Source organism: Rhineura floridana, chromosome 3 (assembly GCF_030035675.1).
Source record: "Rhineura floridana isolate rRhiFlo1 chromosome 3, rRhiFlo1.hap2, whole genome shotgun sequence".
In the NCBI taxonomy this organism is placed as follows: domain Eukaryota; kingdom Metazoa; phylum Chordata; class Lepidosauria; order Squamata; family Rhineuridae; genus Rhineura; species Rhineura floridana.
In genome coordinates, this window is record NC_084482.1 from 212,335,281 (window position 1) to 212,351,563 (window position 16,283).

Genomic DNA, 16,283 nt, shown 5'->3' on the forward strand with positions numbered 1-16,283 from the left:
TTAAACACTCGGTTAAAACCCATCTGGAAGTTGTCAAGATGTCCGTGTGACGCCCTTCCCTGGCTCTCCCTGTCAGGTTCCTACCTGCTCATGGTTACTGCCTGTCACTAGGCACCACCAGGGACTCCACCAGTCCAGACTGTCCTTTTTTATGGTTTCTCTGCCCGCTCTAGCACAGATCTCAACAGATCCCCCTGCTAGGCAGCACCACCAGTCACGTCCTATAACCAGTAGTCCCAGAGACTCGGCCTGAGTCTCCCTCAATTAGGTTACCTCTGTGACTGCGTGCTTAAGCTGTCCCAATCCCTTTGATTTACTCAGTCTGCTTGTGGTGTTATTCTTCCCTTCCCCGCTGCCACCATTTGTTACCCTTCAGCCTTGGTATTTACCTTACCCTCCCTTCTGGTCTGTGAAACCCCAGCCAAGGATCAGGCCTTTGGTAAACCAAAAGTATTTATTGAATAACAAAGATAACAAGATTTCTTTAAAAGGCACATAAGCATAGGGTTACATCTATTCCTGAGGTACTGGTCTTAGTATTAATCCAAACTCCACCCTCTCCTCACATCCACCAACTCTCCACACAATCTCCTCTCAAAACCCACCAAAACAACCCTCTCAAGTCCACCAACGTCCACCCAGATTTACCTGTCATTCTTCCTTTTATACTGTCAGCCATTTTAAACATTCAGCCAATCATCCAGCATTCTACTGCCCATTCACTCCCCCTTCCTCTTTCATTCTACTTACCATGTATCTCCTATACAAACAGCACTTACCCTATTTACACTAATACAGGAACATCACAGTCCGCCATAGGGCTTCATCAGCCAACGGTGCATTGGGTAGGCGGCAATGGCAAGGATGAGTGGAGGCACCTGAACCCCCCTGATAGTTATGGTGGGGTTACCGGGAATGAAATCCCCGGCATCCATTGCCTGAAAGATTGTGGAATTGCGAAAAACGACGGGATCGTGATTTCGCCCACTCCAACCAACCTCAGTGTTAATGAAAAGACCAGTATGGTCACAAGTCCCTTGCAGTAAAATTGAATAAAACCCCTTGCGGTTGATGTATTCCTTGCCCTGTCCTGCCGGAGCCATTATGGGGATGTGGCATCCATGAACAACCCCCATCACCGGAGGGAATCCCATTCTCAGGAAGCCATCCATTATCCGAAAAAAAGAAATGCACACTTTATTGCAGTGGTGCTTTTTCGCTCTTGCGCTAAGAAGACATAATCATAACAGTAACCATTATAATACCGATAATGTTAATACTAACAATAAATTTTTTAACGTTACTTCCTGAGGATTGCCAATATTAACAGTTCTTGATAGAAGAACATACTCCATGGCCAGGCATACCTCCACAACAATGTCTCCCACGGTTGACTTTCTGAGTCCGAAGTTCACCGCTACCTCCCGGTAACACTCCATTGTTGTCAGCCACCAAACAGTAACAGCGAGCCTCTTCTCTGCAGGAATGGCATCTCGCATATTGGTTCCTTGTCTTTCGAGATGGGGTCGAAGAAGATCTGCTGTTTCATATAACGTTGCCCAAGTCATACGAAAGTTGGCCAGCCATAGATCATCATCCCAGTGTTGCAGGACTTCAGTCTCCCACCAGGATCTTGCATGATCTCGAACCAAAACACTGCAAGGGATGTTTCTTGGCAAAGTGCTATGGGCCATGACAGCCAACTTCATGAAAGGTGAGGACCTACGTTTTTTGCAGTTCTGCAGTTGCTTGCGGCTTTTCTTCCATATCAAAGTAACCTGGTCATCCTCCTCCTCCCTTTCTTGTTCTGCCAACATGAACTGAAGGGAAACATCCCTCAGCTGCACAAGGCAGAAATTAAGCAGCTCTAAGTGGAGGCGAACAAGAGCCAAAAACTCCAATAACTCCATTGAAGCCGCTACTACAGAAGTATCAGGAAATTCAAACTTTCGCGCTCTTACGTTCAAGCGCATGAGCGTTGCTGATCGTGGGTGAAAGGGGGAGAGGAGCACACATCATATTTTGCACACCAATTGGCTGATAGTGGGTTGTGTCAGAGGCGGAGCTGGGAAAAGGCGAAAAGAATGTGGGGGTCTTCCCACTGCGCATGCAGGCGCAAAAAAGGCGTGTTTTTAACATCGGGAAAGAACAAAACAACGGGCAAGTGAGGACTGTCAGATGACACAGTGGATATGGAAAACCTGGTTTATCCAGGTAAGTTTGGACGAGCCCTACATTTACCTGGGAGGAAGCCCTTTTTCATTGCCTTCCTCTTCTCAGAAAGACAGGTTAAAAACACTTCATAGCCGCTTAGGAGACAAAATGGAGATACACTGCTCTGAAACAGGATTTTTTTCATTTGCTAACCCCCCCCGAATGACCCAAATTGAGTGTATGTCACTTGTGTTCTTCCAGTGCCTCTGTGTTCTTTATCCTTTTAGGTAATAACAATACTGAACAAATTAAAAGAAATGATACTTTTTTTGTTGAAAGCAATCAAATTTTCTGAACAAAAGGTGGTAATTTGCACTGCGAGGACATAAGCAAGACACGTGTGATATGCTAATTGCATGCCCCCAAGAGATAATGTGACATATTTTTCCCTGGATGTGCAGCATAGACTTTCCAGCTGTTCCCACCCTACATGCAGTTGTCTGAGAGGCAACTTCCTGTTTCCCCCCCATGCTATTTCTACTCATAGGAAGCAATGGAGGCATCCAGCATTTTAGCGTACCATTGATTATGCAGTAGCCTGTCCACTCAGGCAAAAAAAGGGTAGTGCCACAAGAGTTCAAGTTCTTTATAACTCAAGTCTTGCTGCAGGTGAAAACGATAACGCATATACAGGCATCAAAAGGTTTTTTTAAAATCCCTACTAATACCAATGCCCATCCCCATAGACTGATTCAGTGTATATGTGGCAGAGCGAAATAGTGGCTTACAACAGCCCTGCAATGTTGTCCACTGTGTTGACATTGCAGGTTAGAGGCGGGGCTGAGGCTGCTTTGGATTTGCAGCCCAAAATTCCCCATTTTGGGTTGCACCAAATGTCGTTAAATTGCCCCTCGAGCCTTCCAGCCCAGAACCAGTTCTCGGTTGCATACAGCAGCGACGCTCCAGTGGCTTGCATGCCGAAGTGCTGAGGCTTTAAACTGATTTCAGTTCTCTGCCCCAAAATGACCTGAGTTAAAACAGAAGGCACACACACGTCGTCGGGAGGAAATGAAACCTGAAACATTTTCCTTGCCAATTGCGCCCTCCCATGGTCTCCAGCCTTAGTGTGCAATCAGAGAAAGGAAACAGCAATACTAACCTTTCAAGAGGAACGCCATGTGAACTGAAAGTTAAAAAAAACATATTGGAAGCTGGGGAGTGTGAACCTAGCAAATCTGTCGCAATGGCAAAAGGTACGTATTTACTTTAAGTTAAGCTCCCCTGTGAACAGGCCCTTGGTTTGCAAAAAGCAACTCAGAGAAGACAGAGCAGTAAGAAAGTCTCTTTTAAAACTAGTGTCTGATACAGAGCAAAGGGGGAAACAAACAAACATACTAAAAAAAATAAAACCCTGAAAAATCTGCTTTATTTATTTATTATTTATTTGTTACATTTGTATACCGCCCCACAGCTGAAGCTCTCTGGGTGGTTTACAACAATTAAAAACATTAAAAACAAATATACAAATTTAAAAACACATTGTTAAACACAATTTAAAAAACACATGCTAAAATGCCAGGCAGAAGAAAGGTTTAATTCTCAGTTTACTCTGGGCCACAGAACCTGTTTGGTTTAAATGAAAAGAGGAACAATATGTAGTCCTATTTCTTAGTAAAGTATGTATGCAACAGTGGAATTAAAATAAACCAGTCCCACACCTTCCTCCCACGCACACTAGTTAATCAAAGAAGTCACAGAGACAATCTTCTTAGGTAAAAAGAATAAAGAGTATTTACTCACGACTGTCATATGTTTAAGACAACATAGGCTCTAGTTTAGATAGAAAATAATCTGTAGTCTCAGTCCATTTTCAGTCATTGGTGAGGATGCCCCTGGAAGGAACGTCTGCCTGTTCCCTCTGCTAGAGGTTAATGCAGAATATGCAAAAAGGATCAATATCCCCTAACAAAGGAGGAGGAAGAAAAAAAAACACCACCCTTTGAGGAAGTTACGTCATGGTAAACAAACATATAGAGATATCCCCAATACTGGTTAGAGGGAACATCTCCCTATCAAAGGGGGGGCATGCAAGCTTGCTTAAATCCAACAAGAATTGCTTCCATCTATAATGTGAGTAACTGTTGGATATGCTCTCTACTCCCTGTCCACGGGGAGGGAGGCGTTCCCCTTGTACCAATCCCTTTGACTGGAGAGGACATCACTGACACTGCCCCCATTTTTATTTATTTATTTGATTTATATCCCGCCATTCCTCCCAGAACGAGCCCAGGGCAGCAAACAAAAGCACCAAAAACTCTAAAACATCATAAAACAGACTTAAAATACATTATAACAAAACATCTTTAGAAACGTTTCAGCTGTGAGTCTGGCTTTTAGAACACTGACAGCTGGTTCTTACTGAGCATGCCCGACATTATCATTCAGTTCAATGTAAAATTTCTTAAATTAATTAAAAATCAGCCAGGCATTTTATTTTTAAAACTGCAGAAGATGAAGTTCAGAGAATGGGGCAAGGTCAATAATAGGATTACAGATACTCTGTGAACATGGCTGATTTTTAATTAATGTCATCAAATTATGAGATTTCTGACAGAAAAAAGTCCAGGTCTGTTATTTCCCTCATTTTACATTTTGAACTCTCGATTCTCTGACTGTTTTGTGTATTGCCATGAAAACTTAAAGGGTTGTTAAGCAAGCATTTCTGAGTTCAGGACTATAAGTTATGTAAGGTTTTGTTTTGAAATGAACTTATGGAAAGCATCAGAATGACATGGGGGGTATTTTAAATTTATGATTGCGGAACGCGAAAAATCCATGCTGGCTATAGTATACAGCCACTCTCATGGCTATATAATAATGTGGCAGGCGGATTAATACCTGCCTTTTTATAGTATAGAATTATGGGGAAAGCTTCACCTGTTGATATTCTTCCTGTTGGATATCTTATTATTAGTGTTGAAATGGAAATGGACTGCCTTCAAGTTGATCCCAACTTATGGCGACCCCATGAATAGGGTTTTCATGATAAGCGGTATTTAGAGAGGGTTTACCATTGCCTCCCTCTGAGGATAGTCCTCCCCACTGCACAAGCCAGCCCCTTCCTTGTCCACAACTGCCAGCTGGAGGGCAACTGGGCTCCGTGGGACTATGCAGCTTGCCCACGGCTACACAGGTGGCAGGGCACATAACCCCTGAGCCACACAATGTGGGGTGATCTTTAGCTGTCCCTTGACACCCAGGAGACACAAACGGGGATTTGAACTCACAGACTCTGGACTCCCAGCCAGGCTCTCCTCCCCGCTATGCTATACCAGCTGTTATTTGAGTGTTCCCACTGGATTATTTGTGTCTTTGAGGAGTGCAGCAGAGGGCCCAATCTGCATAGAGTACTGAGAGTACAGAGCCCAGAAAATCCTGTTGGTAGCCTTGCTTCCCTGTGTGGATTCTTTGATGCACAGAAAGAGCTGAACTCTGCTTAAGCTCCTTCCACACTCCAAGCATTTTAAGGTTTGTCTCCTGTGTGAGTTTTGTGATGCGAAGTAAGGGTGTCACTCCGACTGAACCTCTTTCCACACTCCAAGCATATATAAGGTTTGTCCCCTGTGTGAGTTCTTTCATGTACCGTAAGGGCGCTACTCCACTTGAAGCTCTTTCCACACTCGAAACATTTATAAGGTTTGTCCCCTGTGTGAGTTCTTTGATGCGAAGTAAGGTAGCCACTCTGACTGAAGCTCTTTCCACACTCCAAGCATGTATAAGGTTTGTCCCCTGTGTGAGTTCTTTGATGCACCGTAAGGGTGCCACTCTTACTGAAGCTCTTTCCACACTCGAAACATTTATAAGGTTTGTCCCCTGTGTGAGTTCTTTGATGCGAAGTAAGGTGGCCACTCTGACTGAAGCTCTTTCCACACTCCAAGCATGTATAAGATTTGTCCCCTGTGTGAGTTCTTTGATGCGAAGTAAGGTTGCCACTGTGACTGAAGCTCTTTCCACACTCCAAGCATGTATAAGGTTTGTCCCCTGTGTGAGTTCTTTGATGCGAAGTAAGGTGGCCACTCTGACTGAAGCTCTTTCCACACTCCAAGCATGTATAAGGTTTGTCCCCTGTGTGAGTTCTGTGGTGCAAAGTAAGGTGGCTACTCCGACTGAAGGTCTTTCCACACTTCAAGCATTTATAAGCTTTGTCCCCTGTATGAGTTCTTTCATGTGTACTAAGGGTGCTACTCCAACTGAAGCTCTTTCCACACTCCAAGCATGTATAAGGTTTGTCCCCTGTGTGAGTTCTTTGGTGCAAAGTAAGGTGGCTATTCTGATTGAAGGTCTTTCCACACTCCAAGCATTTATAAGGTTTGTCCCCTGTGTGAGTTCTTTGATGCACCCTAAGGGCACTACTCCAGCTGAAGCTCTTTCCACACTCCAAGCATTTATAAGGTTTGTCCCCTGTGTGAGTCCTTTGATGCGAAGTAAGGGTGCCACTCTGACTGAAGCTCTTTCCACACTCCAAGCATTTATGGGGTTTGTCCCCTGTGTGAGTTTGTCTCTCCTCTTGTCTCTTTGCTCTATCTTGCCTCCTCAGTTTCTGCTCCTGCACCTGCTCCTCAGCTTTTTCCAGTGATACTTCAGATGGTTCTCCCTCAGCCTTGACCCCCCAGATGTATCCTGATGGAATGAAAAGGAAAGGTGATAAAATGCTGTGGAGAAATCCTGTGAATATATTATGATTTGTACTTTGAAAACATATTTCTGGGAGCTCTGTTGATACCAAACTGTCAAAGCTCCAAGCCTTGTACAGAGTTATTTTAGCAGTAGGTACTTGGTCAGAGGTTGTGAAAAGAGATGCAGAGAGAGAGAATTGTAACAAAAAACTGCTCTCTTGTTCCTCAATTTAAGGTGAACAGCCAAGTACTTATGCACAGCTGGAATCTACAAACCTAGGATGGATCCTGTCTGACAGGAACATGGTCCTTTCCACTGCCCAGAGGGCACCTCGCATCCCCTCCCTCCCTCCCAAAATGTTACCTGAAACATGAGATAGTGCTGGAAGATGAGACCCCCAGGACAGATGGCACTCGGCAAGCTACTGGGGAAGAACAAAGGACAAGTACGAGTAGCGCTGTGACTAATCACGCAGCTGGGTCAAAGCCAAAAGGAAGCCCAGAGGCTGATGTGCACAGATGCAAAAGGAGAGTCCGGAGTTGTACGACGCACACAATAGGAGCATGGAATGTGAGAAGCATGAACCAGGGAAAGTTAGAAATTGTCAAACAAGAAATGGAACCTATCAACATTACAATACGGCGTGAGTGAATTCAAATGGATGGGAATGGGACATTTTCAGGCAACTACAAAATACTTTATGCAGGAAATGACAAATTAAGAAGAAACGGGGTTGCTCTAATAGTGAGAAGTGACGTAGCAAAAGCAATTAGGAGCTATAATGCAAAGTCTGAGTGAGTGATAGCAATGAGATTAAATGGGAAACCTGTGTGTGTGTGTGTGTGTGTGTGTGTGTGAGTGTGTGTGTGTGTGAGAAAGAGAGAGAGAGAGAGAGAGAGAGAGAGAGACTGTGTTTTGGAAGCCGCCTTCTGGTCCTCACTGTCTAGCTGCACATGAGTGACTCACATGATGAGTCCAGAGAGGACACACATGACTGTTAAAATACACTCTTGGAGAGGTGGGATCTTTTTCGAAAGTCAGTCACGTAACACTTCAGTGGAGAATATATATCTATTGTGACAGTGGGGTTAAGTCAGCAACAATATACATAATATTTCTTTGGGTTGAGGGCATTAGCTAAATAATTATAACCACAACCAAGCTAATCAGCAGTGTGCAAGACTGAGCACGCACAGAAGGCACAAGGTGAGATGGAGGGGGGTTGAGTACAGCTAACCTGTTGTTCCTCTCTGGACTGACACACATACACACACACATTTAGCACAGGGAGAGAGAGAGAGAGAGAAAGCCCTTGGTTAGGACAGCAGCAACAAAAGAGGAGCTGGGGTGGGATGGGGCGAGGCGGGAAACGTGGGTCAGTCTCATCATCGCAATGTTTCCCACGCAAAAGATTCAGAATGCTCTGAGATATCTTGTTTGAAACACGTGACATTGCAGGATTTCACAATTAACATGGAAGACATATATAGCCCAATTTCATCAAGTGCCCCCCTCTATAGATAATTTAATCGATTTCCCCATTAGACAATCCAAAGATCTAGGCATAACCCATGCAGGTTTCTGCCTTATAAATATGATTATTAGATTGAATCTAATTCTACTTAATGGGAGAACCAATGGCAATACAGAAGGAGAATTTACCTTCCTTTCAACTAGAGGTGCATCAGTGATTGATCTTGGGATTGTTTCCCAAGAATTATACCATTCAATCAGCTCTTTTAAATGCACCGAAAGACCAGAAAGTGATCATTCGCCTATTGCATTGGACATTGTCTGGGACTCTTCTTTACATATTACTCCCCAGACTTTTGATAATACAGCTTATGAATTTCATCCTAAAAGGGTAAAGTGGATACCTATCCTTGAGAGGGAGCTTAATGCCAGACTTTCTGCCCCGGATATCCTTGAATTAAAACACCAGATAATTACATCTTCTAATCCCTTAACTTCTTACCAATATTTTCAACAGCTACTAATTATGCTACGTTCATTATTATTAACCACTTCGAAAACTAAGAGACACGGAAACACTCTTAACTCTAAGTCATGGTTCGACAAGGAATGCGTAGAAGGGAAAAAGTCATTAATAATTAAATTTAAGACCTATAAGGTGACTTGCAACCCAGATACGCTCCAAGCATATTGTAAGGAGAAGAAATTCTATAAACATTTGTTAAAACAAAAAAAGATAACAAGCCTTCACGAAATTTGGCACCGCCTCTCAAACGCGTCACGATTGAAGAATTCTAAACTGTTCTGGGAAATAATTGCAAATAATTGGCCAAAACCTTATTTTAGTATGGGCTGCTATGTGCAACCCAGAGCCTGGGAGGAACACTTCCTTAAGCTATTTGGTCAGGAGGTAAATTCTGTAGCCCCTAAAGATCTGCCAACGGATATTCCTGAATGGGATCCGGTTGGCCCCAATGAAATCATTGAACTTATAGCCAAACTGAAATCTAATAAGGCCCCAGGCTCTGACAGTATCCCAGCCGAAGTGTTCAAATCGAATGTTCAATGGTGGGCCCCTTTATTGGCGACATTATTCTCACACATTGACCATTCAATGCTAATACCTAGAGATTGGGGAACAGCTATAATTATCCCAATTCATAAAAAGGGCCCGCTCCATGATCCTGCCAATTTTAGACCCATCAGTTTACTGAATATTGTCAGTAAACTTTACTCTGCACACCTTTATCAGAAATTGAGTGCTTGGGTCGAATCAAATGATATCTTAGCCCCTGAACAAGCAGGCTTCCATGCGGGTCGTTCAACCCTGGACCACGCATTAATCCTCCAACATTTCGTGAATAAATACAAGGGTAGAAATGGAAAATCTTTGTATACTGCATTCATTGACTTAAAAACAGCTTTCGATACCATCTCAAGGGAAAGACTCTGGCATAAATTTGCTAGCCTTAATATTGACATCCGTTTATTGACGCTAATTCGGGGCCTTTACGACAATACTTACTTTCGTGTTCATTGCAACCATATGGGTCAGTTGAGTAATCCCATTCCTACCTACAAGGGGGTAAAACAGGGTTGCATCTTGGCCCCTTTATTGTTTAATATCTACATTAATTCTGTTGTCCATCAGATGTATCCGATTGTTTCACACTCCCCTAAATTGGCAGAAATTTCAAGACCTATTCTGTTATATGCCGATGACATTCTGCTTATGTCTAGAACTTCGGTAGGATTGAGACAATTGTTGGCTGGGGTGGCTACTTTTTGTTCTGCTGAATCTTTAACGATCAACCATGGGAAAACTAAGATAATGATATTTACTAACAAAAGAGTTAACCATGCTTGGAGAATCAATGGTTATTCCATTGACCAGGTTAAAGCATTCAAATATTTAGGAATGACTTTTCAATCCAGCGGCTCATGGTCTCTACACAAAGTCCGCCATTCTAAATGCAAAAAGAACCACGAAAGCATTACTATCTATTTACTATACTAAAGGGGGACAGCTCCCTATACCAGCTATCAATATTTTGAGAGTTAAAATAATTCCTCAATTACTGTATGGTTCTCAAGTCACAACCTCTACGAACTTTGAACAATTGGAAGCTGTTCAAAATTCTTTTCTCAGATCAATATTTGCAGTTCCTACCTGTGTCCCTAGCTTCATTCTGCGAATGGAAGTGGGACTATCGTCACTAGAAGCCCGAATCTGGTGTTTGAGAATTAGTACTTGGCTTAAACTGATATTTAACACCATAGGACTTACATCCTCTATCCTGCAGGACCATTTTCCCTCATCATGGCAATCAATGATTATGAATAAAATAACAGCCTTGGGATACTCTGTTCCTGCTATTTTAGCCATGGGCTTTGTAAAAGCCAAAGAACAAATTCTCCAGAGAGTCAAAGATGTGGATCTCCAACAGCATTTTGCTTTGATTAGAAAACAAATATTTAACACCAATCCCCAACAACCAATATCGTATCTTTCTAATTTATCCATACCTAAATATCGGAAGGCTTTTGTGTGGGCAAGGTTAAATTGCCTACCAAATGCGGTATTGATAGGCAGATATAATAAAACACCCTATAGTGAACGAACATGCCCTTGCAATGCTGGAGAGGTTGAATCACTAATCCATGTCTTCTTGTACTGTCCTTTTTATCATGACTGTAGACACCGTCTGATTAAGCCTCTGATTACTTCCTTCTCAGGAAGAAGTGAGGACTTTTATGTAAAATATCTCCTTGCTGACCATTCTGTCCATATTACTCAATCTGTAGCAAAATTCTGTGCTACAAGTATTTCCATTAGGAGAAATTTAACCATGTCCATTTAAGTGGAAAGAAATCTGAATGTCCTCTTTCCGTACCTAACGTTATTTAATACTCCAAAATTAAATACCTCTGACCATCGTCTAAATGGCTAATGCATAAGGTTACTAAATTTGTGATGTATTATTTTTATATCAAGTCTTACTCTTCCATTTTATTGACACATATATTTTAACTATTCTATGTATGTATGTATCATAACTGTTTTATTGGTCTATGACCGTAATAAATATATCCATCCTTGCTAATGGCGTTCTTGCAGCTATTTGCATGTCAGGCTGTTTAAAGCTTTAAATGCCAAAGTAAGCATCTTGAATTGGGCTCAGAAAACAACTGGCTGAGGCAAGCACAGTGGTGCGCACCTTGATTCTCCAAACTGCCACTGCTGTTCCTCCTGCTTCAAAGACAAAACCCGACATTTGGGCAGAGAAAGGAAGAGGGAGGAGGCAGTGGGTGCTCCCAGGCTCCTGGGAGCATCTTTTCCCACTGGGGGTTTACAGTACAAGTCACAGCGTGTCAATTATCTGCTGAGGATGCAGGAAATGATGCTCTGCTGGGGTTTGGGAGCTCCTGCCCTCTCCTTCACCGGATGCAAGGTAAGATTTTTCATCCTGGGGCATCGGAAGGTGGCAGGGAGGGGCACTTTTCACATTCAATCATCCAAAAGGCCAAAGAACAGAGGAAGCTACATTATACCAGATCAGGGAATTTGTCCATCTAGCCCAGCATCGCCTACTAGAACTAGCAATGGATCTCCAGGATCTCAGGCAGGGCAAGACCTTTCCCAGCACCTCCTACTTGATCATTTCACCCCTCTCGGAGCTGCCACGGATTGAACCTAGGACCTTCTACATGCGAAGCAGGTGTTCTCCCTCTAAGCTGCAGTCCCTCCCCAAATATCCAGGGCCCAGGCACCCATTTCCATAATAGCATCCCTGCAGTGGAAGGTTAAATAGCACAGCTGCTAAATTCATACCTTCAACATTTATCAGTCAAGGGGGCAGAATATATTTACCCAGAGAGGCCACCGTCTCATAATTCTCCTCCATGACTTCCCTGTGCAGAGCTCTTTGGCCAGGATCCAGCAGGGCCCATTCCTCCTCTGTGAAATACACGGCCACCTCCTCAAAGGTCACCAGATCCTGGAAGGGCAACAGATGCTGGAAAAAGAAGAAGAGGCAGTTTCTCCAACATGCACCATTCGCCCAGCCTAAAGCTTGAACAGCTTTCAAAGAGGACTGGACAAATTATAGAATCCTAGAATAGTAGAGTTGGAAGCGGCCTACAAAGCCATCGAGTCCAACCCCCTGCTCAATGCAGGAATCAAATCACAGCATTCCCGACAGATGGCTGTCCAGCTGCCTCTTGAATGCCTCCAGTGTCGGAGAGCCCACTACCTCTCTAGGTCATTGGTTCCATGGTCGTATGGCTCTAACAGTTAGGAAGTTTTTCTGATGTCCAGTCGAAATCTGGCTTCCTGCAACTTGAGCCCATTATTTCGTGTCCTGCACTCTGGACGATGGAGAAGAGATCTCGGCCCTCCTCTATTTATTTATTTATTTAAAACATTTATATAACCCGCTCTATCTCCGGAGACTCAGAGTGGCGAACAAAAAACAAAGAGCAGAGAACAATCACATATAAAAATTAAAATTAGCATGATAAAAACAATATTAACTAAGCATATCAGCAGCAAGAGCCTGTCAAGCAATAAAAATATCCTATATATCGCTCAAATTAAATGCTTGACGAAAAAGAAACGTCTTGACCTGGCGACGAAATATAACAAGAGAAGGAGATGACTGCACCTCTATCGGTAAAGAATTCCAAAGTCTGGGGGCAATAACCTTTAAAGTACCTTTAAAGTACTTGAAGAGTGCTATCATATCTCCCCTCCATCTTCTCTTCTCCAGGAAGGATGACATCAGTGGCTACTAGGCACAATGACAATGCATTGCCTCCACTGCCAGAGGCAGTATGCTGGGAATTGTAACATAGCAGGACACTTGGCAGCTTCACTTTGGTCCATATTGGACTAATAGCCTGACCAGTGGGGCACGCTGGGATGACTCCCTTCTTGACCCCCTCTCGTTGCACGACAGGAGTTCAATCCCAGAAACGGCTTGACTTTGGTTTCACACCACGGAACCAGCTCCACCCTCTTTCTCTTTGCATTTCCTTAGTACAGTTACTCTTTTTTTAGCTTTTGTGGGGTGTGTGTGTGAGCATTTCTGGGTTTTAGACTGCTCAGACACAATTGCAGGGCAGAGCTTGACTGATGACCATAAAAGATCCCACCTCTCCAAGAGTGTATTGTAACAGCCACGTGTGTTCAAGCGAGTTCTGCCAGATATGTGTCACCGAATCACAAGTGGGGAGAGTGCGCTTGTATTCAGGTTCTGCTAGCGGCTTCCCACAGGCCTCTGGTCGGCCACTGCAAGAACCGGGTGCTGGAACAGACGGGCTATTGGCCTGATCCGGCAGGCTCTCCTTATGCAGCCTCAGAACTAGTGTTCTCCCAGAGCCCTCCCCACCACGCTCAGGGAGACGCAGCCGCGCTGTCCCCTCTGTCTTCCCCCAATGATCCTTCCCTTACCTCATGGGGCTGCCCAGCTGCTCTTTCCACTCTATCCCAGAGAAGAGACAATCCGGACGGTGCCTCTGAGGCCATGGTGCAGCCCCTGAGGGAAGAGGAGTAAACCAGGCCAGCTCTGGGACTCCCACAGCTTTTGCCACGAGGCACGTCTCGTAGGGAGCAGCTCTCAAGGGCCTGCAGGGGAGAGACGGGGATGGGAGGAATTTCATCCTTTATACCAATATGGATTTCAGATGTTTGTATATTATAAGCAGCCTCAATCTAAATAAATAAATGGCACGTCCTTTTCCTGGGTTGTTTTCCCTCACAATGCTTGATCTGCAAAAGGCCTTAAAGGCCCCAAATGTCTTTCAGACCAACCCCCCGTTTCTTCCAGACTCTTCTCCATGCTTGGGCACCTCTTGTGTCTTTAGCCACCCCCAGGAGTTTCACCCATCTCCGACCCCTCCCCTCTCATCTCTGCTTCTGCTTCCGCAAAGCCTTTAATTCCTGCTCACCACAGAGTTTCTTCTCCAAGTTGTGAACCATTTCAGGCTTCATTATAGGGCCCTTTTCACCATGCATATAATTAAAAACTTAATCTGCACAGAGATTAATTTCATGTCATGTCCCTGACAGTTGGCAAACAAAATAGGTTTTGCACACATTGCAAAGAAATGGGGAGGCTGAATTTGGTCTAATGACTCCATCTTGGAGCTCCCTGGGGATGCAAAACTCCTCCACTCTTTCCATCAGAAATACGGGCAGAGGACCACTGACCTGCATTCAGTCTGGTCCAGCTCACTGGGCAATGAAAAGCATATGAGGAACTACTTGTAATACATCCATGTCAAAATCAGCAGGACACATTGTTGGTACCATCCACTCGTATAATCCAAGTTGACCTTCAGATGTTTTTGAACCACAACTCCCATCAGCCCCAGCAAGTATGATCAAAGGACAAGGATGATGGGAGTTGTAGTTCAACAACATCTGGAAGACCAAAAGTTCCTCACCACACAGGGTCGAGCGACTGAGGCAATAAGTTGATTTACTTATTATTATTTGTATCCATACATTTTATTCTTATGTTTATATTTCTACACAGGCCTGCCTCTAATGAGCTCACAGTCGGAAACATATTTTGTCCCCCTCTACTTTGGTCTTCAGAACAACCCTGTCTCTGGGCCCAGGACACTACCTGAATCTAGACCGCTTAGTTTTTTGGGAGCAGGATCTCAGCATGGTCTCCAACATCCTGTGAGCCAATCAGGATGAAAGGAGAGTGTGTTAGCCACTGAGAAGAGTCTTCTAACATACTTCCTTGTTCTTTCCTGCTAATTAGGGTGAATCAGAGTGAAAGGAGGTGAGTCAGCCACTGAGAAGACGCAGTAGGCAACACTCTGCCCTTTCATGCTTATTGGCTCCTAGCTGTGGGAGAAGGCATTAACAAGGATCTAATTCTCAACCCAGCAGGAAAAAAAGAGGATGGAAGGGGGCATGGCTATCATGAAGGGACCCTGCACTTCTCAATTTGCCACTAAACTACTGTAGAGATGTGAAGGCCTATAACAAAAGTGGACAATGTTGGGGGGAAAGCAGTTTTTTTCTTGTCCCCCCCCCAGCACTCTGACCCCGCAGGGGGGAGGGTGGCCGCGCCAGGAGAGAAAGACCCTCAGCAACCCCTCAGATGGACCAATCCTGCAAGAGCAGCTGGGATCCACCGCAAGCGGGCTTTGATCTCCCCCCCCACAAACTCCCCTTCCCCTCGAGTCCAGCTGAGGAGGAGGAGGCATTTATTCACCCATTCCCTCCATCCGCTGCCTTGAAAGCTTTGAGAAGCGCATTCAGAGCCTGGTCAGTTTCAGATTCCTCTCTCCATTTTCCTTGCCTGGCAGGAGGGAAACTGACCAGACCCTCTTCCAGTGGAGGAAATCCAACAGGGGCGCTCCCTCCAGCTCTGGGGCAGAAGAGCAGCACAGCAAACCCCTCCCCTCCAATGTGCCCCCCAACAAGGCTGTTTCTTTCCCCTGCATCAAGAGGGGCCTCCCTTTCCCCCCTGCCTTGGCTGCATCTCATCCCTGGGGAGTCTGGGGTGACCTGTAAGGGGGGGGGCAGCTTCAGCGCAGTTTTGTCCACGCTTTGCAGATGGACTGCGTGGTCCACCCTCTCCCCACACCCCCTTTGTATGGATCCCCGAAAGAAAACCCTCCTCCTCTTCCCCCCAGCCCCCAAACACGTCGCACCTCTTTGCTCTCTCTTCCTCCTCTTCCCGGATGATGAAACCCCTCCCCCCCTTTCCCCATATATTATTCTGTCCTCCCACTTCCTTCCTCTCTAGGAACCAGAACTCGGTTCCTTTACCCACTGGAGGACCGAGTCTCCCTTCTTCGCCACTCTCCTCTTCCTCTACCCGCCCCCCTGCTGTTGCGTTGGGGCTGCAGTTGCTCCAAGGGATGGGAGGCACTTTCCACGGGAGGCACAGCCTGAAGGGCCTTTGCTCACAGCTTCAAGAGCTTGGAAAAGTTACTTTGTTTGAACTACAGCT

The 16,283-nt window shown here is 44.8% G+C and overlaps 1 protein-coding gene across 1 annotated transcript; it reads right to left on the bottom strand.

The window, feature by feature from the left end:
* Positions 1 to 3,579: 3,579 nt before the first annotated feature.
* Positions 3,580 to 16,019, bottom strand: LOC133381499 (zinc finger protein 501-like). The gene is made up of 4 exons (XM_061620659.1): positions 15,982 to 16,019; positions 13,757 to 13,930; positions 12,176 to 12,320; positions 3,580 to 6,834 (listed from the first exon to the last, which is right to left on the bottom strand). The coding sequence occupies exons 2-4, from the start codon at positions 13,829 to 13,831 to the stop codon at positions 5,678 to 5,680; spliced, it is 1,377 nt and encodes a 458-aa protein (XP_061476643.1). The 5' UTR covers positions 13,832 to 13,930; positions 15,982 to 16,019; the 3' UTR covers positions 3,580 to 5,677.
* Between the last annotated feature and the right edge of the window lie 264 nt (positions 16,020 to 16,283).